Source organism: Balaenoptera ricei, chromosome 14 (genome assembly GCF_028023285.1).
Source record: "Balaenoptera ricei isolate mBalRic1 chromosome 14, mBalRic1.hap2, whole genome shotgun sequence".
NCBI lineage: Eukaryota > Metazoa > Chordata > Mammalia > Artiodactyla > Balaenopteridae > Balaenoptera > Balaenoptera ricei.
In genome coordinates this window covers 40,430,133-40,454,750 of record NC_082652.1, presented here as the reverse complement: position 1 = coordinate 40,454,750, position 24,618 = coordinate 40,430,133, and the positions used below count along the sequence as shown (strand labels likewise).

General features: G+C 38.8%; 1 protein-coding gene across 1 annotated transcript; it reads right to left on the bottom strand.

The window, feature by feature from the left end:
• Window positions 1-846: 846 nt before the first annotated feature.
• Window positions 847-24,477, bottom strand: RIOK3 (RIO kinase 3). Its single transcript, XM_059893780.1, has 13 exons — window positions 24,240-24,477; window positions 17,008-17,123; window positions 16,245-16,390; window positions 16,044-16,151; window positions 15,747-15,856; window positions 14,375-14,518; window positions 13,249-13,376; window positions 7,857-8,054; window positions 6,501-6,660; window positions 4,668-4,748; window positions 4,488-4,577; window positions 3,481-3,588; window positions 847-2,517 (listed from the first exon to the last, which is right to left on the bottom strand). The coding sequence occupies exons 1-13, from the start codon at window positions 24,300-24,302 to the stop codon at window positions 2,410-2,412; spliced, it is 1,560 nt and encodes a 519-aa protein (XP_059749763.1). The 5' UTR covers window positions 24,303-24,477; the 3' UTR covers window positions 847-2,409.
• Between the last annotated feature and the right edge of the window lie 141 nt (window positions 24,478-24,618).

Genomic DNA, 24,618 nt, shown 5'->3' with positions numbered 1-24,618 from the left:
CTTTTGTAAGCAGAAAAGCTGATTTTTTTTTTTTTATAAAGTATGTTGCTATTTTTTAAATGGCAACAACAACTACACTTCCATGATTATTAACCACAGTCCTGAGCCTGCTCAAACTTTTCTCTAGTCAAATTTTTATTTATTTATTTATTTATGGCTGTGTTGGGTCTTCGTTTCTGTCCAAGGGCTTTCTCTAGTTGCGGCAAGCCGGGGCCACTCTTCATCGCGGTGCGTGGGCCTCTCACTATCGCGGCCTCTCTTGTTGCGGAGCACGGGCTCCAGACGCGCAGGCTCAGTAATCGTGGCTCACGGGCCCAGTTGCTCCGCAGCACGTGGGATCTTCCCAGACCAGGGCTCGAACCCGTGTCCCCTGCATTGGCAGGCAGATTCTCAACCACTGCGCCACCAGGGAAGCCCCTGATTTTTTTTTTAAATAAAAAAGAAACTGGCAAAAAATTATCTTGTTGAAATAAAAACTCTCTACACATAATCTTCCTTATTTTGATAATTTATCTTATAGATATTCATATATCCACTTCCATTAAAGTGAAGCAAAATATGCTTAATTCCATTTTTTTCCCCATCTGTATTTGACTATTTAGCAAATCAATATTTTCCACTTTCTTTTTCCACTGTGTGAAAAATTTACTCTCTGATCTATATGAGAGGAAAAACCTATTTGTAATGTGAAGTAGGTCATTTAAAAGTGAAATCTAAAGATGGGAAATTGAGAGGGAAAAAAACTGCTGAAAATAGCACTGTTTAACTTAAACAGAAGGGGTAACTTGGTGCCAGGACATAAGTTAATACTTCCAAGGAACAGGAAGAATCCACACAAAAAACCAATTCTAAAATGATCTCTTCATTTTTAATTTCTTAAAAAGCATGTTCACAGCACACTCCAAGAATGCCACACAGCAACAGTTTGCTGCTATTGTCAGAGTATGTCAGAAAACAAAACAAAACAAAATTTAATGGTTAATTGTTTTTAAAATTAGTTCTTTGCAACTTCTGTAAAGCCAATAATCACCAGTCATCTAAATATTTCTTTCATAGTGGTAAACATTTCAGAAATGTAATGAGTAGCCCAAATCACACTTCTCTGAAATGCAATTAAAAGTTATACAACAGAAACAAAAATATTTTTCTAGAAAGAATATATTTGGCATTCTAAAATAATTTTAATGGAGAAGCTTTCAAGTGTAAATAATGTTCAGATTTTTACTTTCTATTACCAGACAGAAAGTTTAGGTCTTTAGTGATTCCAATCTGATTCCAACAATAGGAGGAATGATTCTGTTGCTGTGAATGAGCTTCAATCCTAACAATGCCAATGTACATTGGCTGCATTAAGAAGTGGAGTCCAGCCAGTACTAAACATTATTAAAAGTGAGGCCAGATAGTTCAAATTAGTTGGTTAATTTGGTACCCAACTTGTTTTATACATACTTTTCATCATTTGATTATTTCATCATTTGATGATACAACGTTTCTAATTAGTTTGCTATATTTCTCTCAAAATCAATTAGTAAGTATATAGTTTGAGTGAAACGTAAACTGAACTCTGTTTCACTGACTTCATTACAATATGTCAAACATGGTTAAAGATTCCGTTCTGTCCTTCTAGATAATTTACATTTTCATTATAAATGCAGAGCAGCTGCACCGTGAGTTACATCCTAACCATTTCACCTAAATGTAGAAAAGCTGAAAGTTAAATTTAAAAAATTTGGATAGTTGAAAAGTACTTATATATTTATCTCTTTCAGAAACCGATGATGCCTTTCCTTGCACATGAGTGTGGAAAAGAAGAATTCAGTTCATAATTCAAGATGTACCAAAAAAAAGTACTTTGCTTATGTCTATTTCTGTCAGCCATTCTGAAACCAAATTTCCATTTATATCAGCTACTAAAGAGAAGAAATTTTCCTTTAGAATTATGGTCACAGTCTGGAAAAAGAATTGAGAAGGGCTAATTTTAGGCAAATAAAATATTTGAGGAAAGACGCAACACAAAACAGGGAGGTGAAAAAAGCAAGTAAGTTGTAATAAAAGCCTCCCTTGTAAACACATCTGTCCCTTCCTCCCATATTCGGAAATGTTAAAAATTCTCATCAAAACATTTTATGCCACAAATCCTTAAAATCAGGTTGATTTCAGCTAGATTACCTGTAGCTGTTAAGAATTATATTATCCTATTCATATCATGAGAGGTAGTTGACATTTTAGTCTCTCAATGCCGAGCTAAAAATTCCACATACCTGGCATATGGGTTACAAGGGAAAAAAAGCACAGAAGCACCATTGTACACTCCTCATGTTTTGGCATTTCAAGTCACCCATAACTTCATTTGCCATTGGCAACTGACAATCACCACTGTGTTAACACTGAAAGCAGTGGATATTAGTGCTATTCATCGTATAGGACTGGTGGACCTCCATCATCTTTCAAAAATGAAGCAGCTTTCCTTCCATTCTTCTGAACATGATCTTCATTCATTTTCTCCAAAGCTTCTATCTATAAAATTAATATATTAAATCCATTTGTCAAAATCCTACTTCATAGCAACCATGCTTGAGATTGAACCAGTATTTTTACTCTCTTAAAACTAGGTCATTCCTAACGACACTGGCCTTGAATTAGAATTACAGTGTGTGACACATATTACAATGGGTCACATACATGTATGTTTTTACTTGATTACATTACCAGGGTTGATGTTCAGTGTCTTTATCAAGCTAGCAATTGGCATCAGATATGTTTTACTATATAACCTATACAGCTTTCAGGGAACAAGAAAAAGGAAATTCCAAAGTTGATTCAACAGCAGTAACACCCAGTAACTGTACAGAGCAACTGTACTGAACTAAAGGCTGGATTTACCATCTTTCTGTTACTTCGCTTCTGGCCTTAGACTCCAGCACAGCTTAGCCAAATTCAAGTCAATATGGGGATTTCTGGAACAGACTCCATAATCATTCTCTGCTTTGGCAGGTTGCTCGGAATAATTAGCTGCTGTTTCACTTTTCAGTTTTTGTTCAATTTTAAGAGACCTTCCCTGGAGGATTTTTTTTTTTTTTGTATTGTTCTGTAGATCCATATTGTAATGACTGGGTATTTCCAAGGATGGCCACTGCTGAATCTCTGTATTCAGTTAAAGGCAGGCAGGGACCAAGTGTTACTGCTTTTTGTGTCACCCGGAATGTTCACCGGTCAGGGAAAAAGGCATATACTGGAAATGTGTTATCTGTCCATCTCAACCAAACTATGAACTCCTTGAAGAAGTGTTTTGCTGTTATGTTTATCCTAGGGTTTAAACCTGGAAAAGAAGGATCAAAAACAATACCTCAAGAAAGGAAAAATCTCTAATTAATTTTGTTTTTGAGGGGATGAGAGGATAAACTTAGCTCTGGGTTTCATTATCTACTCTATCCAGGTCCCCACTATCAGCAAGGTGAAAAACAGCCTTATAACACTTACCTCAGCTAAGAAATCAGCTTCATTATCTGCTGAGATGTTTAAGCCTGAAACGGCATTGAAGAGTTCTCGTTCACTAAGGGCTTCCTTTACGCCTCCTTTCTGGAAAAACTAGTAAAGAAGTATAAGAAAGTCAGTAGACTTATTAGCAAGGTTCTCCTAGAAACAAAAAAAAAAAACAGGGAATAGTGTACTTGTAAAACACCAGTGAATTCCTTCCATAATTTTTAAGCTACAGGTGTTTCCAATTCAAGTATAACTACACTCAGGTTCTACTTGCTTACTGTTCTCTCACACATCCGGGCTGTTTTCTAGATTTAGTAAGTTTGTCATATTGCACCTTCTATAGCTATGTGTGAGTGGTATATATAAAATTGCTTGGCATTGCTTTGAATGAGTAGACTCAAAATAATCACTAAATCCCATGAATTAAAATTTTCCAGTAGGCTCAGAAAGTATTTCCAAAATAAAGTTGTTCTGTCATATTTAGAAAGATCATCTCTATCTGAATCTGTTGCTGACAATTCACTTCCTTTAGAAATAGCAAACAAATGCTTCCCAGCTCTGTGATTACTGAGTTTTACCTTCCCTCGTCTGTTCACTCTGCCTCAGAGAAAGAGTGGTCAGACTATACCACTAGGAAAACTATTCTTTTAAGTACAGTAACAACGGCAGTAAGCATGCAGGCTTGCTTCAGGCCAGCTTCCCTTAAAGCACTGTGCATGTATTAAATGTCTACTTGACTGCTTAAATATTTAGAACCAAAATAAAAACTTACTCTCTTGGAAAATTTAATTCAGTGGCCCAAATGTGAGGCATGCAATCAAATTCTTGCAAAAAATGAAATCTGACAAATCAATCTTTGTCTCTTTACCTTGAAAGCAACCAGTAACTAAAGTAAACCCTTCCTTTAATTTCTAAGAATACAGTCATCTTACTTGTCTTAGGAGTGAGAAAAATGTTTGAATATGTTATAGCCCATAAAAAAGACAGTTAGTTTACATGCCTACCTGTGAGACATTCCTACAGTCACGGAACAAGAACTCCAGGCCATGAGGATGGGTTGGTTCTACAGACTGACTGACGTCGATCAACCAGACCTATTTAAATATAGAGCACACAGTGATTTCTGTACCTTCAGTAATTTACATGAAGTCACTTAACCTGAACATTAACAAAATGCTCCTCACCTTCCCAGCATGCCACAGCATGTTGTACTCACTGAGGTCGGCATGTACGAGCTTACATTCATTATATAACTGCTGCATCAACTGTAAGGAGGCAAGGCAGACATTTAGAAAATGAAGGAACAATTCTAATTTCCCTACACAACTAAAATGTCTAGGTCACCCAATATTTTCCATAAAGAGCAAAACTAGGGTAAAGAACTTATTTCTTCTTTGTACAGTCTAGGACTGGTTTTTGGGAGTTTTTTTCCTACCCTGAAGGAGGGTGAGAGCACAGTGAGACAATGGAAGGGAAGAGTGCGTGACACTCTACTTCCCTATCCATGTGACAGCAATGAGAACAGGAGACCCAAGGGCAGTCCTGGATTCCCACATACGTAAGACAGCTGTGGTCACTAACCAGGGGACCTAGGCTTAGCCTTCATAAAAGGGCAAACATCCCACTGAGAGCTCTATGGAGTGTATACAACTCCAAGGTAAAAAGTACTTCCTGCCAGACAGAGTGGGAAAGAAGTATTCTTCTTAATTAAGTGACATTATATATTCATGATTGATGGTGACCCCTAGCCTCATAGTAGAAATCAGCATTAATGATTTGTTTCCCAGCTTTAATAGAATCAAATACAAAGGGCACATCACTACTTCATCTCTTCCCCAGCCACCCCACAGCCAAAAGAAACCAGAAAAGTAGGCTTAATTTTCTTTGAATGTTTTCCAACTGAAGGCAGAGAAAGTTGGATTATCTCTCTAACTGTATCTTAAAAAATTAATTTGGATAATACGTTCATATTCACATCAACTGCCACATGACGTAAGAGTTCCATGCAGACACTGTGTTAAAAACATATGTTTTGGACTTCCCTGGTGGCGCAGCGGTTAAGAATCCGCCTGCCAATGCAGGGGACATGGGTTCGAGCCCTGGTCCAGGAAGATCCCACATGCTGTGGAGCAACTAAGCCTGTGCGCCACAACTATAAGCCTGCGCTCTACAGCCCACGAGCCACAACTACTGAGCCCACATGCCACAACTACTGAAGCCCATGCGCCTAGAGCCCATGCTCCACAACAAGAGAAGCCACCGCAATGAGAAGCCTGCACACCGCAACGAAGAGTAGCCCCCGCTGGCCGCAACTAGAGAAAGCCCGTGCTCAGCAACGAAGACTCAACGCAGCCAAAAATAAATAAATAATTTATTAAACAACAAAAAACCATGTTTCTTCACTATTCAATTAAGACAAAAAAAAAAAAAAAGACAATACAGAGGAATAACAACAATATGAGGAGCATTTTCTTAAGCTTGAAGGACCCCAGATTGAATTTGGTTGCTGTCCCAAAGCATAAATAGCTTCCTCAAGACTCCTGACAAGTGCCTCCCAACTCTAACGCCAGCACAGATGGAGAAACCACTCCTTACTATCTTCTTTTCATCATCACTTACTTTTATTGACCAAATCTGCTTCCCTCTAATTTCCCAACAGGAAAGGTATTTCCTTCACTGTTTCAAGAAGGAATACAAACTAATGAGGCACTATATCTGCTAAACATAGTAACATCAAGTTTTATTTAATGAAGTTTTGTCAATAATAGCTTCTGGCTTCTATGTCATTAATGCTAACAACTGAGCCTTCACTTTCTCCACTATGATCTTCCTAAAACAACTCAAGACATACGCATGTTGATATAAAGACAACTCTTCAATATTAACATTCCTTCACAAACTTCAGTTTGTCCTCGTTATACCACCTTAAAATAGTACTATTTTAGGAATTTCTTTTTTAGTTTAGAGGAAATATTTTTTAAAGTTGGTGTGTGAATGGTCCGAAAGGCACAACTTACATGAAGAGTTTGATAGTAGGCTTCTTTCATTTCTTCACTGCTGAGCTTTACTTCTTTCAATTTAGGGGCTGGAACTTGATCATGGCCAATAAAAGACATAACCAGAATGTGTTTCTTTAGTAGCACAACTGTTGGACAAGGAATTCCAGCTCTCTGCATTCTATACAGAAAGAAATGATTAAGAATGTAAAGGTCAGAAGGAGAGGAAATTTCATTTATTCAACAAATATCTAACGAGGTCCTGCAATGAGGGGGCACTATGTTGTAATCTGGGGAATGTTGGAAGGCAAAGGCAGTAAGGACAGCCTCTGCCCTCACGGAGCCTGCGGCCTGGTGAAAACAACAGACAAGTGAGGAGATGATTACAGTGCAATGTGCTACATGCACTGGCAGAGGTGGGGGTAGGAGGCATCAAGGAAGAAGCAGGCAAATAGGAATTAGCCAGGTTCAAGCTGTGGGGAGATGCACAGAGGAGTCCAGGAGCACAGTCCATGCGGGGGTTGTGTATAAATCAACGCAGCTGGATCATGAGGAGGAGGAAGGGCAATGTGGGTTTAGGCTACAGAGACAGGCAGGCTCCACATCGCAAGATGACTTTGAACTTTACACCAAAGACTATGGGAGCCGCTAAAAAATCTTAAGAAAGGCAGTGATGAGACCTTAGTAATCCAGAAAAGAGATCGGAGGGCAGCAAGACCTCTTAGGAAATTATTCTAATTAGAAGTCCTACTAAGTAGAAGACTTGTGCAGCTAATAAATATAGATAATTAACTTTGAAAGCAAACATCTTTAGGCAAAGCAAACTAAAATTAAAGGCTTTCATGGTTCAGATGTGGGCAGGTTTGTATGTAAGAAAGATTATTAATTTCTTGGTTGACAAAACAAATTCCTTGATAAATTCTGCGTAGAGAATTGAGAAACAAATCTAATAAATTAAAGCAAAATGCAATTTGACTGGTAAAACCCTGCCCTCACCAAATGAACAAACACTAGATGGAATAAACATTTTCTGAAACAAAAAAGGAAATCATTATTTATAATATGCCTAACTGGAAACTGGAAAAGATAGCGTTTAGATATATGACAAAATATCTTCAGTTGAAAATGACTTAATTTCCCTCAAACTTTACTGAGAAAGAAAAACAAAATGGATTTTTCATCCTACAAGTATGAATTCAGGTTATATACATGGAAATGTTTTCTTACAGAAACTCTCCTTAAGCACTAGAATTTTAAGGCCTTTCATACTTTCTATAAATTAATTTAAAAGAAAGTGTGGGTGTTTTGCCTGGCTGGTAGGCCTAATACAAACAGGTGATCACCCAAGATGACTTCTAGCACAATGATTTTCTTTACCTTGTGAGATTGTGCATTTCTTTTTCTGCCCACATGCGGATGATCTTACGTGGATTTAGTTTACTGAAGCGATCTTTAAACCTGAAATCATCTTTAATATATTTGTCACGATTCTTAAACTCATTAAGGGTTGTTTTAAATACCTTGATGGCACATTCTGTAGGTATAACTTTACTATCTTCCCTTTCATCCTCCATGCTAAGTGGAAGAAACAAACATTAAGTCAGTTCAAGTCGCCAGGTAACAAAACAATTTCAAAATAAAGATTTTATGACATGAAAGTGGATCTGCCTTCTCTGAGAATGTCAAGCCTTGGGTTGTTGTTGTTTTTCAAGCCTTCAAGTTTGAGGTCTTAAGAAAACCCTAGGTTTTAGCTTTTTTAATAAAACACACTTTCAAATAAATTCTCAACAGTTTTCAACAACCCATAATATAATCTTCATTTAATGACTATGGAATTAAAACTTGAGGAACAATGAAGACCTATACACTTTAAAATAGGCTATGGTCTGCCTGGGATGGTTCAGAGGCAAAACTCGATGGAAGGGAGCAGAAGAGTCTAGAGGATGCTTAGGATGCTAATTCAACAGTCCCACAACAGCGAGCCACTGAGAGGGTCTGAATCATGGTGGTGGCAGTGCGAACAAAAGGGGGAAGGTGGAAGGAGAGACAAGATTTACCTTTGAACCTCTGAAGGGATGTTAATCTGGAAAAGAAAGGAACTATATCTAGAGCACAGACTCTGACTCAAACTCCCAATCCCCTCCTTCTGGTACCATATTTTCCCAGCAGACTCCTCCTCCTCCAGGTAGCCTCAGAAGGCTACAGTACATACTCTAACTGGTTCTAAGTAACGCCCTCTCTTCCTAAGAAGTGTGACTTAGCTCCATGACTTTAGATATCATCTAAATACAGATAACTGCTACATTTCTATCCTTAGTCCTGACTTTCTCCAGAAATTCAGGCCCATTTATCTCATCCCTACTTGACTTCAGTTGGATGTCGAGAAGGCATCTCAAACTTATCATGTCCAAAACAGAATTCCTGATAACTGTACCCTAAACCTGCCTATCCCCAGTCTCTCACCTCAGTAAATGGCACCACCCAGCTGCTCTAGCCAAGAATCTATCCTCTCACACACCACATCCAATCCAACAGCACAGACTGTGCACTCTCACCTTCAAAACACACCTCACCTTCGAAACCTTCATCAGAGGTTCCCCTGTCCTACTGATAAAAAGCAGTCAACCAGTCACTATGACATCACCCTATTTTATCTATTTGTGTAGTACATATCTGATAGTCCTGGAAGGGGGTTGAAGGGAGGGGTGGGGAGGAAGCACATTCTATGAGAGCAGGGACCTTCCTTGTACCATTCATTGCTGTAGCCCCAGCACCTAGAAGAGCCTGGAACACGGTAGCTGCACAAATACTTGGTGAATGAATGAACCAATTTTCAGGGAGACAGGCTAGAGATCCTTTACGAGGAAGAAATTCCCAATAATTTAAAGATGTTATAGACGTCTTTGGATTTTGAGATGGTAAGTCTCCTGTCACTGAAATAATTTAACCATAGGTAGATGAGGCCCTATGAAAAATACCACTTAGAAGATCCCTTACTTGGAAGGTCTCTAGGATAAAATCTAATTTGTAAGATTCATCTCATCATTCTCTTACTAAAAAAACTTCTGTGTTTCTCACTAAATTACACATCACTCTGCCTAGCTTTTAAGGTCCTCCTTACCAATTTCTGGTTTGCTTACACAATTTTACATCTTATTACCTCTACATATACACCTTCTAATTTCCTCACTGACAAATCTCATCGCCTAAATTTCAGTCCTCCCATTTTCAGCACCCCTCCCCCACCCCACTTTTTTTTTAAAGAATTAAACTTTACAGATAAAGCTGAAGTTCCCTTTGCTTATTTACCACCCCTGGTAGTTTCAGTCCCCATTCCAACTCTTTAGAGGCAATCACAATCATGAATAGTAGCCTTCTAGTCTTTTTAAAAATATACACACACATACGTAAGTTTCCACAAACATACATTTTTAAAAAACCATGTATGTTACATTCTGTATAACTAAAAATTTAAATAGATGGTATACTGTACATATTCTGCAACTAGCGTTTTGCACTCAGTACTGGGGGGTGGGGAGGGTTGTCTTTTTTTTTTTTTTAACCTATTTTTAAAATCCAGGTTGAGATCCAACTTCATCATGACCTCTTCCTTGAATGTGACCGGCAATGATCTTCTTCTGTTCTCTATTCCTATCCCGAGGTCTCACTTGTCTAACTAAGTACTCTATTATGTAATTATCTTTAACGGACCATAACGGTTCTTACTGTAATGTTCTCCTCTTGGCTATACCATAAGCTCTTTGACAGTAGAAAACATGTTATACACTTATTCCCTGAAAAATCTAGAACATGTTACTATTCAAATAACTGTTGATTACTTGGCCAACCTGAGAGTGACAGAACCCAGAAGAGCTTTGTGGCAGGCAGAACCTAAAATGGCCCCCAAGATCCCAGCCCCTGGTATACAACCCTGTATAAGCCCCTCCCTCTGAGTGTGGGAGGGATGGCCACCCCCTTGAATAGCTTATATTATATGGCAAAGGTGATGGTATAGTCGTGCCCAGGATTACATTCCACTGTCTAATACTCAGTCTCAGTAAACTGAGAGAGTCTCCCGCTGGTTTTGAAGAAGTAACCTGCTATATGAAAGGGCTACATGACCGGGGCCTCTAGGAGCTGAGCGCAGCCCCTGGCTGACAGCCAACCAGAAAGTGGAGACCTCTGTCCTACAGCTGCAGGGCACTGAACTGTGCCAAGGGAAGAGGAACCCATGTCCAAAAAGGAATGCAGCCCAGCTGACACGCAGATTGCAGCCCTGGGAGAGCCTGAGCAGAGAACCCAGCTAAGCCGTGCCTGCCCGAACTTCTGATCAACAGGAACCATGAGATAATAAACAGGTGTTGTTTTAACTTGCTAAATCTGTGGTAATTTGTTACGTAGCAGAGAAAACTAACATACACTTTAAAAAATATTTACTCTCAGTTGTTGAAAACCGAATGCTCTCTAGCTTTGCTAATTTACAAATGCCAAAGTACAGATCACAATACCAATTCCACCAGAAGAAAAGGGAGCTCATTCATTATATCAAAGTATCATTAAGTAAAACAGAAAATGTACAAAGGCTAAACAAGGCAATTGACAAGAAAAAGAAACTTAAGTGGCCAATACACTCAAAAAAAAAAAAAAAAACCTTAATCATAATTAAATAAATGCACACCAAAATATTAAAAAGGTACTTTTCATCTTTCACACTGACAAAAAAAGTATTGTTTGATAAGACTAGGCACTGATGAGGATGAGGGAAACAGGCTCACACGGCTGGTGGTAGCATAAACTGGTTAACTTTCTCATCGGGCAATTTGGCAATACCTACTGACATTCAGAATGTTCGCAACCTGAGGATTTGACAAGCTCGTAGAGAAAACTGCATCTGCCCTACCATTAAAATGTAAACACAAATTCGAGATTTCTGGTCTTTGGTGTGACATACAAGAAAAAAAGTTTTCTTTAATTTTTAATAAATAAATCAAGAAACACTGCTTGCTACAATAGCCTGCTCAGAGGCCCAAACAGTGAGCAAAATCTGGTACTCTCCATTCAATAAGACCTTCCACTGTTTAACAGAAAGGGGAAAAAAATGCATATAGTCTTTGCCCCAGAAATTTCAAACGTTAGGAATGTAGCTTAAGGATTTATTTGCAAAAGCATACCAAAGTATATGTACAAAGATATTTCTATATATTCACAAAGTGGAATGTTCTACTGTAAAACTGATATGATATAAACCAGTAATATAAAAGGATATAAGATATATTAACTGAAAAATGAAGATGCTGAATGCAGAATATAATCTCTTTTGTACAAACAAAATAAGAAATACATGCATAAAAATTTCTGGAAGGCTAGACTAAAAACTATTAATAGTGGTTACCCTTAGAGGAAAAACCTGTGGGGCGACAGTTGGTAAGATGAAGGCTACCTTCATTTTAATCCTTTCTATACAGTTTAATTTCTACCATGAGTAATCTTTCATTTTAAAATAATCTGTGCAATTAAGTTATGTTTGCCTGGTCTCAGGGAACCCTCAATTGAAATTTGGAAAGAGGGCAACACAGCTTAAAGCCAGAAAAAAATAAATGTTTACTAAAATTAATATATACCAGGTATTATAAAACATGATTTCATTTACCCCCAACAAAATCCTATGAGGTAAGGATCAGTTTTTAAATGACATTTAGTAAATTGCTCCAGAGCACGTTGCTTGAAAAATGCTGTGCCATTTTATCCTAAAATTCATTTTATCCCTTTCATTTCGGAACTTAGTATAATTCAATACATGATTATATGTATATGTCTCATTTAGAAAGGGAGACTAGTTAAATAATTAAGAAAACCAAAGGCAAGGACTTGACCAATAATTGTTTGAATCCCCTTAAGTATACAATAAATACCTTCCAAACCTAAAAAAACTAGAATAATCTGTAATCTATTTTAACATTTTGTTTATAAATAATGTTCAGGTAAAGGAATAGCTGAGCTAGTAAGCCCTGCTGAACTAGTAAGACTTCAAAGCTAAGTAACCAGATGACTTCATATTCCTGGCTTAAGCACGTTCTCTCAACAGGATCCACATTTAAAATTTTTTCTCTTCCTCATATCATCCTTTACTCAACTAAGTCCTCATAACAAAAGTAAAGTGGGTAAGCTCTAAAATGGTGTAAGATCTTTAAAGACATTTCTTTAAATAATGAAAGCATTATTAAAAGGGTAGGAATTGGTAACTGATCTAAGTATGGCCCTCCCAACCTGGTACCAAAGGGTCCCACAGTGGAAAGATGTGGGTTTTGAGTCAAACTCAGGTTCAGATTTTGCTATGCCACTTACAGCTGCCTGTATGTTATGGTATAATTACAATAATGTGAAAAATAATATATTCATAGAAAAAAGACTGGAGGAGTCTACACAAAATTATTAATGGTTATCTCTGGATGGCAGAATTGGGATGATTGTGGTTTTATTTTTTTTTTGGCTGCACCGCACAGCTTGCAGGATCTCAGTTCCCCGACCAGGGATTGAACCTGGGCCACAGCAGTGAAAGAGCTGAATCCTAACCACTAGACCACCAGGGAACTCCCCTGGTTGTGTTTTTCTTTATACATCCCTATATTGCTGAGACTTCCTACAATAACACTTTAAAAATTACTGTCTGCCATGCAGAATGAACTTTGATTTTGTATAAATCCATTAATATCAGGGAGAAGGGGCTAAGCTTTTGTTGATATGATGGTATTGTATTTTGCTCATTTACCTCCCTCCATATGCATGAAAGACAACAGATTCCTTTCCTGTACTAATACAGCCAGTGATTGTCTCCAATATTCCACAGTTGACCATTTTATACATAAGTAAACGTGTCTTAGGATCAACCGCTTTTTCCTGCAAAAGATAAAGCACTGTAAGTGAAAATAACTGATAATCACAAAACATTTTCTGAGCCATTTCTAATATCTAACATTCAAAATATACACTTTTTTTTAACCTTTATCATTATTATTTTTTTTAATTTATTTATTATTTATTTTTTATATTTATTTTTGGCTGTGTTGGGTCTTCGTTTCTGTGCGAGGGCTTCCTCCAGCCGCGGCAAGCGGGGGCCACTCTTCATCGCGGTGCGCGGGCCTCTCACTATCGCGGCCTCTCTTGTTGCGGAGCACAGGCTCCAGACGCGCAGGCTCAGTAGTTGTGGCTCACAGGTCCAGTTGCTCCGCGGCATGTGGGATCTTCCCAGACCAGGGTTCAAACCCGTGTCCCCTGCATTGGCAGGCAGATTCTCAACCACTGCGCCACCAGGGAAGCCCCCTTTATTATTAATTTACCTAGGTGTATATACAACAGGCTCTTAAAAGAGTGCTGTCAAGATACAATTCATTTCTGTAACTCTAATGTCTTTGAAAGTGAGTATCTAAAAGAACCATTAAAAATCAGACTCTAGCTTAGTCAAAATTTTATCTCCAAAGTTTAAATAGCTCTCCTAAGGTACTTACCATTAGTTTGTTTTTCTAAAGGTTTAAAAATTATTCTCAAGATATTATACACTATCTTTGTTAAGGTAAAACATTATAGACTATTAAGTTATTATAAATATGTCATGACAGGAAACAACTTTTCATACGCAATGTAAACTATACAGTCTAAATTAATTATGACCACTGAAATGTTAGTTTTGAACAAGTGATTAATAACCACTACATGAAATCTGAAAAGTCAAATGGCAAAGCTACTTGGGTTTTATTTACATCTTTGATTTGAAAAGTCAATCTCATGAAAACAATATCAAACATGAAGTTTTATCTTGTTTTTTCCCCAAACATGAAGTTTTCTAATATGAATCTTTCCACTAAAAAAACAGAAACAAAAACGTTAAGAATACTTACTGCAGTAGAATGCTCCTTTTTCTCATGGAGGCGGGCACTTCGACGTTCTTCTGAGTAGGCATGTTGTTTTAAAGCATTGAAAACATGGTTTGATAGTTTTAAATCCATTCCAATTCCATCTCCTACCTGAAACCCAGGTGCAAACTGCCAAAAAGAAGAAGAAAAATTAGCATCTGAGTACTTTAAAATGGGGACAGTGAAAACAAAAAACAATGAGAAAATCAGTTTTACATGGACTGGATTTTCTACTCAATAGACGATAATGCTATGAAAGCAGAACCCACAGGTATACAGAGGAAAAAGCAAAATAACTCACTGGTAAGCCCAACAGAAAGGGAAACAAGGCTTTTTAAGAAACTGTATCCCAAAGGAAGGGAGGGTTTATTATATGCATAGAAAACATCCAAACACATCTAAAAACTAAGGTATTTTAGCATATGCTTTGAACATATGCTAAAATACCTTCTGCTTTTACATCGGACAAAGGATACATTATATTTTGAAATCATACCAAATCTTACCAAAAAAAAAAAAATTTTCATAGTCAATTATTTTTGAAGAGTGGGTTAAAGTCACAAGCTATGCCCACACCATGACAATTATTTCCAATATGTAAGCCACTAGCTACATGTGGATATTTAAATTTAAATTGATTAAAATAAAATTAAAAATTCATTTCCTCAGTTGTACCACCCAAATTTCAAGTGCTCAACTGTCGAATATGGCTGCCTTATTAGACAGCACTGACACAGAACATTTCTATTATCACAGAAGGTTCTACTGGGCAGGGTTGTTCTAGAGTCAGATCTGGATTATTTCTAGAATGTTTACTTAATAAGTATTTGTGTTCTAAAGTCTAAATGTTTTATATTAACCACGATATTTATGAAGGAGGAAAAAATGCCATTTTTCTTTTTCTCCTATTTTTTAAAAATTACATTTTGTTTCTGATTTTGCAGGGGTAATTCAGGCACAAGATAAAAAATTCAAAAATTATAACAGGGTATACAGTAGAAAGTATTTTTATCTCCCATTCTTATCCCCCAATCACCACTGTTATCTATTTCTCGGGTATTTTATGGAAAATAAGATGCTGAAAAATAAATGTTACTTTCAGAAGAAACATTTCTTAATTTTAGAATCAATGTAAATCAAACTAGTTTTCTTAATATTGATGTAGGATTTTATTCTGAGGTACATTATATTCTCATTAGTGGCTCAGTTTCCACGGTGTTGCTATACTGTCATCTAAAATATCTTTAGAAAGGACGAAGGATATTTTTAGAAATTTAAAGATATTGTATTTAGAATGCTATGTTTTTAACTTATTCTAATAAAACTTTTGATTCAGAGTAATACTTCTGTAACTTACATTTTCCATTCTGGCTGTATTCTTTCTCCCACATACTACTTCATCATGTTTGGTGGTGATGTCTTTTCCTTTTCCAATAAAACCCTTTTTGGGAGTAGGAACTGGTTTTGCTAAAGGCGATTAAGACAAGCCAAGTATGTAAAAATAGCAAAGACTAAATTGCTGCATTCACTATTATCTGAAAAAGATATTTGAATCTAATAGTAAATTACCAAATGGAGATTCAAAGACAAATGTAAAATACTTAGTCTTCCTATATCCCCATTCTATGCCCCCAGAAAATAAAAGCACTGATACCTGGTCTGTAGGGATCATCACGAGTATCCTGCCAGTCAACCTCATCTTCAGAGCTATCACTGTCTTCATAAGGATGTACTTTTCGATAATTTTCAAAGGAAATGGAAACTTAAAAGGCAAAAATAGTTGGAGATTTATTTAGGGGCACATTACAAGCATTTTCTACCACCCAATGGAGTTGACACAGTAAGGTCATAGTACCTTTGCTATCTCCATTGAATTTTTTTTCTTCACGCCTAAGCTGTGCATCATATTCTCTGTCAAATTCCATCTGTAGCATCTGAGCCAGCATTAGGTCGCTGGAAGTGTCAATGTTTTCTCCAGTAATAAATGGTCCTTCAGCAACGCTATTCAAAATAAGGCAATATAGACTAATATAATGTGCTGTGTAAAGAGACGCTACCAGTTATGGGTGAGATGTGCCTTTTCAGTGTTAACTGTATTGAAGAAACAATGGAAAAGAACTTTACCAAACCCTTCACCCTCTCCTGCCCAGCTGCCCTCTGACCAATAGCAGGCACCTGTGAAAGCACCAACTAGGATTAGGAGAGCTTCAAGAGAAAGCTAAAGGGCCTATAATAAAAACCAAACAGACCCAAAATTCATTCGTTCTGTGTTCTGATCAAAGGAGAGATAACATATATGTGAAAAGATAAACTACAAACATTTAATCAAAACTGTACCCTACTTCATTATTTTTTGATCTATTTGATAATAGAGTTCAACTGTTGCAATGACTAAAACCCAGAGGAACAGAGTGGTTTGCCCAAGATAATACTGAAAACTAGTCACAAGATTAGGACCAAAACCCATGTATCAGTGAACTTCCAATACAGTGCTCTTTCTACTGCACTGCTTTTCTAAATGTATTTCTGAATCATTTGTCATGACAATCACTAATCAAATCCTAAGACTGTTATAACAAGCTGCTAGATAAAATAGAGTCCCTACGAATTTTACTTACGCAACTTCAGGAAAAGCGGCAGCTTCTTCTTCCAGCTGCAATTCTTTAGCCAACTGTTCACTCATTACATCAGACAAAGAACAAGATATTGTATTTTGAGGGGTAGCCCATGGACACTATAAAAAAAAAAAGGGCAATTCAATTCCTAATAATGAACTTAAAGTACTTTCCAAACTTGGAAATAAGGTTATCTTTTGAGAATTAGACTAGCTAAATCAACTCAAAAGGAATGCTTACCTTTCTGCAGAAATCATCTTAAAAGTAAAAATATATCCCAGTTCAAATCTAATCAAAGATAATCCTAAACTACGACAGCCAAAAGCACTCTCTAGCCTGCTTGGAGGGTATGTCCTTATAGGTGAGGGGAAGCACAGGCTACTCCAGCATCACCTACTAGCCAATGAGTTCATGTAATGCCCCTTGTTCTGATTCCATGCTCACCAAGCAACCTTCTGCTTATAATTTGGCTTCTGGGTAGATTCTCTTACAGGAACAGGCTATACCAACTACCACAATTCAAAGCCCACTTAGAAGTTACACTTCCTTCTAATTTAAGCAGTAAGTCTTCTACATGTAAAAAGTGTGTGGCAGCCCCTTTCAAGATACCTTGGAATATGCCAAAATAAAAACAGCAATAACAAACAATGAATCCTGTATTTCTGAACTTTGGAAGCTGAGAAGTAGATTCTTGAAACAATACTACCAGAGCAAAGTAATACTCCGTGAGACTCTTCTAGAGCGGCCAGCCACTCAGCCCTCCTCAGTGGCATCACCATCTCAGCCCTCTTGAAACACGTACAAACCGTAGGTTTACTTCACAATTCCTGATTTTCGAGGGGGGCAGGCTTTACTTAGCAGCAGCAAATGATTCCATTTGATAGTCTAGTGATTAAGACCGTTAGTACTGAATAAGATGTCTAAGTATCTCTTGAACCTGCCCAGCTCTCTATCCCCTTTCCAAGGTATCATCCTCCCATCACTGGGCTACTATAAGAGCCTTCTAACTCACCTTTCTGCTTGCTTCCATTCTCCACACCACAGCGTAATGGTTTTTCTAAAATGCAGATCTGATTGGTTCAGTCCCTTACTTAAAGCTCTTTATTGTTTTAATGTTTCCCACTGCCTTTAGGATAAAATCCAAACTCATTCCTTAACTATTACTGAGAGTCTAATTTAGAATATAGCATATGATGGTAAGTGTTTTGGTCACAAAATTGTTTAATCAAGTTTAGCCAGTACAGGCCCTCTAGCTGGTCTAAGGGCCTGCTGGGGTGACTCCCAGGGATAACTGCGCAACTTACCCTTGCTCAAGTTCCATAACGTTGAGGTTTAGGGATTCATTTGGCTCAAACTGTTAGGGTGAAGCACGTAAGGGTGATAAATGATCATTATATTTATGCCTAAGTGAATCAGAATCAAGTTTTACCTAGTCTCACCCTGAGACTGGTGAGATGCCCCCAGCCCCCAGCCCCCACCTATACTAGCCTATTGCAGAACTGTTCTGGCCTTGTATAAGGCCAGGCCTGGAAACAACAGGGAGGTTTCCTCAAGGCGTGGCATGGCTTACCCTGACTCAGATCTTGTCAGCAACTGAGCACTCTCCGGGTGAGGATTTTGAGGTCTGTAATCTTGAAGCTCTCTGTAATCTGGAGGATATAGCTAATCTTTTGGCCACATGACTCTGCTGACTTGCTTCTGCATCTTCTGGGTAGAAGATAAAATGCTGCCTCTTAGCCTAGAAATGCTTGGTCTGATCAAAGTCCAGGTTCCAAAAGGCAAATAACTGTATCCTCTAGCTCAGCACTGTCAATCACATTTTGCAATGACTAACAGTAGCATAACAGGCACCACGGGGATATTCTCTATATTGGCTAAATACACCTAATTTACACAGATTAAGTCACACACTGGAGTAGTTGCAATATCATCCCCATTTTATAGATTCAGAAACTGAGACACAGAGAAGTTTTTTAACCCAAGGTAACACTGTTGATGGAAGTGCTGAGATTTGAACCAAGGCAGTAGGGCTTAAGAGGATGCACTCTCAGTGTTTTGCTATACTGCTTCGCTAAGCACCTTGTCCTGGGATGGGAGAAGCAAACTGCTGTACTGCCTGCAGTCTAAAATCCAAATCTCTCAGTAAGGAATGCCCTTCACAGCTTGACCTAATTTATCCTTCCAGTCTCGACTCTCACCTATCCTAGACTCTGGCAACACTAATTAAATGCTAAATATGGCATACTTTTACCCTTCCACGCCTTTCACCCCTCACACATCCCCTTCTCTCTCAAAGGTTTTTCTTCCTTCTCTATTTCGCCCAATTAAGTGTCAGCTCTTCCACAGGGTTATCTCAGTTTTATCAGACAAAATTAGATCCTTTCCTTTATCTTCCCATATCAGTGTTAGATAGTTAAATACATCAGCCACAACACAGCAAGAGCCCCTTGAAGGGCAAGGTCTTCTCATTCTAAGAGTCCAGTGTAGAGCTTCAGACATAAAGAGGCATTCAAGTATTTACTGAACAAGATGTGCCAAAAGGAAACCTGGAGATATTTCATGGAACTGCCAGGCTGTGCCTAGGCGGTAGAGGTCTGGTGCCTTTCTACACCCATCCTATTTTAAAGTCCTCCTCTCCACCTTGCAGTCACCCACTTTGCCCACCCATTTCTTCTGTTTTGTTTTTGGCCGTGCCACTTGGCATGCGGGATCTTAGTTCCCCGACCTGGGATGGAACCCATGCCCCCTGCAGTGGAAGCTCAGAGTCTTAACCACTGGACCGCCAGGGAAGTCCCTGCCCACCCACTTCTGATGCTTCTAGTCTCTTGCCAGCAGTCAATCAATTCTAAGGTGTTAAAACATCAGCGGAAAATCTCTCGGAGAGGCAAAAATGAGAGGCAGTAACTGTGTTATTTTGTGGCAGAGATTTACCTACCCCCAAGATAGACTGCATCAGAAAGGGAAACATGCAGAGACCAAGAGGGCACCAAGACACCCTGACTGCCCACTCCTACTGACCTTGCTCCTCGGAGCCTCAGACTCCAGAGCTGTACTTCCCTGCACCTCTGCTGACCGGCTCAGCTGGGCAACCTCACACTGAGACAATTTCCTTGGGTGGGATAAATAAGTAAAGACTTCCGAAAGTGTGCCAGCTGCTATACTTTGAAATCACATCCAAACTCTTCAAACCAGTAGCCAAAATCCCTCCATAAAATGTTCTGGGCTGGGAGGGAGAGCTGCCGGGCAGGGACAGTCCTCCACAGGCACAAGCAGTTCACCACCCTGAGTGGGGCTTAGAAAAGGCACTGGGGGCTCCTCCTATGAATGGGCACCAGGGGGTGTATGGAGGGGAATCCTGTGTTGTCATCTTGCAACTCTTCAGCAAGTCAAACACTCCTTGTGAACAGAGAAGCTCTGTCAAATGTTTAAATAATAATAAATCTAAGGAGATAAGAGTAAAAGGCCCTTCATCATCTTTCTCTATCCTAGCGATCCAACATCCTTTCCCACTACTTCCTTCACCAACATTAACTTCCCACTGCAACAAGATCTGATGGGAAACTCCACACAATCCTTTCCAGTTAGTTATTCTGCTTTAAATGACATCTATCAAGCCCATCACTAGCTCCCTGATTCCGGTTTGCTGAAGACCCCTCACCCACCCTGTTTTCCTCTCCTCTGGGAAACTGCCACCACTAAACTCAGCAACTTGGGGTCATCACAACTACCATTCTCCCACATCTGGCTGGCTGCAGATTAGCGGGAAATCATTCCCCCTTCCTTCTACTCCTAAAGATGCATCCCCAGCTGCCCATCCCACTTTTTTTTTTAAGGTTTTACTGCACACAACTATGGGGAAAGAATCAAGTAAACCGAAAAAAAAAGGCAAACATGAAGGAGGCACATAATAAAAAAAATTCAGTCCTCAACTTGAAGCAAGTCAACAGAACCGCAACCCCACAGGAAGGTCCCTTTTCTGCTCATGCATGCAGGTAGAAGACATAATCTAGGCAAAATATTTAAGTGGGTAATTTTACTTCTCAAAACAAGGATCTCTGCAAAACGTGATCTGGGTCTGTACAACAACACTAATCTTTTTTTTGTTGTTTTAAACTTTCAATTTTAGAGTATTTTTAGATTTACAGAAAAATCACAAAGATTGTGCCGCGAGTCCCCAGATATCCCATACCCAGCTTCCCCGTATTAATACTGTACATTTGTCACAATTAATGAAACAAATCATTATTATTAACTAAAGTCCATACTTCATTCAGATTTCCTTAGTTTTCCCCTAACGTCCCTCTTCTATTCCAGGATACCTTATAACATTTGGCTATCATGTCTCCTTAGGCTCCTCTTGGCTGTGAGTTTCTCAGACTTTGTTTTTGGCGACCTTGACAGTTTTGAGGAGTACCACTAATCCATTTGTTACAGCTCTTTCCAACAGAGCTACACACTTCCTCACTTTTGCCTACAGTTTATCAATTCTCCCTTCTTGGAATAGTCCCTAAAATTCTTTGTTCATAACAGCAGTTTGGGATTTTGTAACTGGGGACCCCAAGTCCCTTTCAGGGTGCCTAAGAGGTCAAAATTATTCTCATAATAGTTCTAAGATAGTTTTTGTCTTTTCCATTCTCATTCTCTCAAGAGTGTGGAGTGAAGTTTTCCAGAGTCTGTATCAGATATGATGGCAGTACGCTGGTGGCTACTAGAATGTGTGCATGTGTATTCTTATGTTTTCCAAAATTTTCAAAGGTTTACTACCTTTGAGGTAGTACTACCTTTGAGGTTTACTACCTTTGAGGATATAAATGTGCATTTTAAACTATTATATATAGGATGGATAAACAAGGTCCTACTGTATAGCACAGGGAATTATATTCAATATCCTGTGATAAACCATAAAGGAAAATAATATAAAAAAGAATGTATGTATATGCGTAACTAAGTCACTTTGCTGTACAGCAGAAATTAAACACAACATTGTAAATCAACTATAGTTCAATACATTTTTTAAATGTGCATTTTCAGAGATTAACTCAGTTTGTTCTTAGCGTGTCTACCGTGCTCTAATTACCCATCTTCAATTATGCCTGCTATAATCTACATATTTGTTAGGATAGACTTTCTTCATATACTTCAACTAACACATATTGCAACAGATTGAAGAAAAAAGGAGCTATGAGAATCCAGCTGTCTTCTATTAAGTCAGACATAAAAGAGATTTGCAAAAATACAAAACAATGCTACTCTTCACTAATTTTTTGTTTTGGAAAATAGGTTTTTTTTAAATATAAAAATGTTATTTATATTAACATAATCACTTAATAAACATTTTTTTCAATATCTCAGTTTTAATTTCTGATATGACAAATATCAATAGATATAACCAATATAAACAAAAATTCTTGGAGTCCTCAGTGTTTTTTAAGAGTGTAAAGAAGTCCTAATGGAAAAGTTTTGAGAACTGCCAGCCTTTAATATTCTTTCCATTTTCCAAGACTTTCCTCAAACCTCTACCTCCTCCGCAAAGGCTTCTATAATCACTTCAGTCTTTCAAGAGGTTAGATAAGGAAATGATTAAGTAATACTTGTAGCATCTTTCTATTTGTTTTGCCTATGAAAATGCTGTCTTCTCAACAGAACACCAATAAACCCCAAGATGATTTTTTGTTGAAAAATGAAGATGAAATTTTATAGTTCTGATGATGTACACTTAAATGAAAATATGACTGATATCAAATATTTTATTACTGAATTAGTTTTGTAAGTTTGTTCTGAGGTTAGGTATTCTAAGCAACGTTTGTTTCATCTGACATTTTTACAAGCTTTATAGATGCTTACCTAGAGGAATTTAACATGTAAAGTATATATTTATTAGTATCTCTCTACTGATTTCATCCTTTTATGTCTACTGATCTTGGCCTTGTAAACAAAGTCTTGACAGAAAAAATACGCAAAGTAACACATAGATGTAACCACATTTGCCAATAGACTATTTTAGATTCTCTCTACGGTTGTATGAGAACGTTTATAAAAATTTCCTTTACCTAAAAGCTACTTATTTCCCCCACTTTCTGTTAAGACCTAGTCTGAAGATCTAATAAGATTCATGAGTGACCCTTTAAATGGAACAAATGTTCTGTGTTAGCATGTAAAAAAGTGCATGAAATGGGTAAAGGTGGTCAAAAGGTAGAAACTTCCAGCTGCAAAATAAATAAGGCATGAGACGTCATGTACAGCATGGCGACTATAGTTAATAATCCTGTACTATATATTTTAAAGTTGCTAAGAGAGTAAACGTTAAATGTTCTCATCACAAGAAAAAAAACTGTAATCCTGTATGTTAACTAGACTTATTGTGGTGAGCATTTTGCAACATATACACATATCGAATCATTATGCTGTACACCTTAAAAATGTTGTTATATATCCATTAAACCAAAAAAGAACCATTATGAAGTTAAAAAAGATTCCTTCACAACCTTAATTTGAGGAACACAAAATCCCAATTGACCCACTTTTGCTTTCAAGTAAACCCTCCATAAAGTGGCAAAAGAATCTTTTCATCCTTCTAATGAAAGTATCATGAAAAGAAGCAGCCTGAAACCAGAAACCAAATGTGAAATAAACATTTTAGTTGGCCATTACAGGGAAAAGCTTAAACGTTAAAACCCAGGCAAATGAGAATTTCATAACCGTCTTAACAGTATGTAAACACATGAGAATTAGCCTGGAGCCGAGGGAGGGTGCGCCTGGATTTATCTTTTACTACTTCAAAAACAAGAAACTGCCCAAGTAGGATAACCACGCTTGCCAAGTTAAGGAAACAGCTTCCTAAACCACCTTTCTGTCGGGCTTTCTGTGTGTAACTGCACTGATTCATGTGGCCGGTGAAAAACAAGTTCGTGCTTGTTTTCCATCAAACGTCAGCGCCTTTACGCGAGTCCTGCCCAAACATATGTCACGGAGATTCAGAAATCAAGGTGTAGAACTAGACGGAGACTCCAAACCGCCCAGGGCGGACTTTGGTAGCCTGTGCCCCTTCCCTGCCTCTCCCACCCCGAGCCCTGCAGCCCCGCCGCCCGTCCCCCGTTCCGAGGTGGTCAGGGTCCCGCCCAGAACTTCCCGAATCGCCTGCGGAGCCGCTTCGGCGCCTGCCACCCTCTCCGGGCCCTCCGAGAGGACCAGCCCAGGCGACTGTGGCAGGTACGTCAGTCCCGACCGCCACTCACTTTGCTGGGTCCCCAGGCCGCTGCCGGCCCGGGCTCAGGGGATGCCACTCCGACCAAATCCATGTGGGGGAAGAAGTCAGCGACGAGAACAGAGCAGAGAGGTGGCAGGACCGGGAAGCAGCCTCCGCCGAGGAGATAGGCAGCGGGGTAGGGGCGACGGGGTGCTGGTGCCGGAGCTGAGATGACAGATGGCGGCTGCAGCGGCGGCTGCAGCAGCCGCGCCCGGAACTAGACCTCTTCTCTTCCGCCCTTTTCCCTTGAATGCTAGCTTCCGATTGGCCGCCTCCCCGCGCTCCGCGTTGGGTCACCGTTCCCCGCCCCCGGCGGACCGCACTTCCGGTCGCTTCGCGGCGCCCGGGACTGGTGGTGGCGACCGCCC

Bases quoted from the DNA above. Each gene is read 5' to 3' on its own strand.
- RIOK3 (XM_059893780.1), bottom strand. From the start codon at position 24,302: ATGGATTTGGTCGGAGTGGCATCCCCTGAGCCCGGGCCGGCAGCGGCC. The intron at 16,152-16,244 runs GTACTATGACCT...TTGCCTTTTAAG, and splicing joins ATTCAATGGAGATAGCAAAG to TTTCCATTTCCTTTGAAAAT. The intron at 4,749-6,500 runs GTAAGTTGTGCC...GCCTCCTTACAG, and splicing joins CCTACTATCAAACTCTTCAT to TTGATGCAGCAGTTATATAA.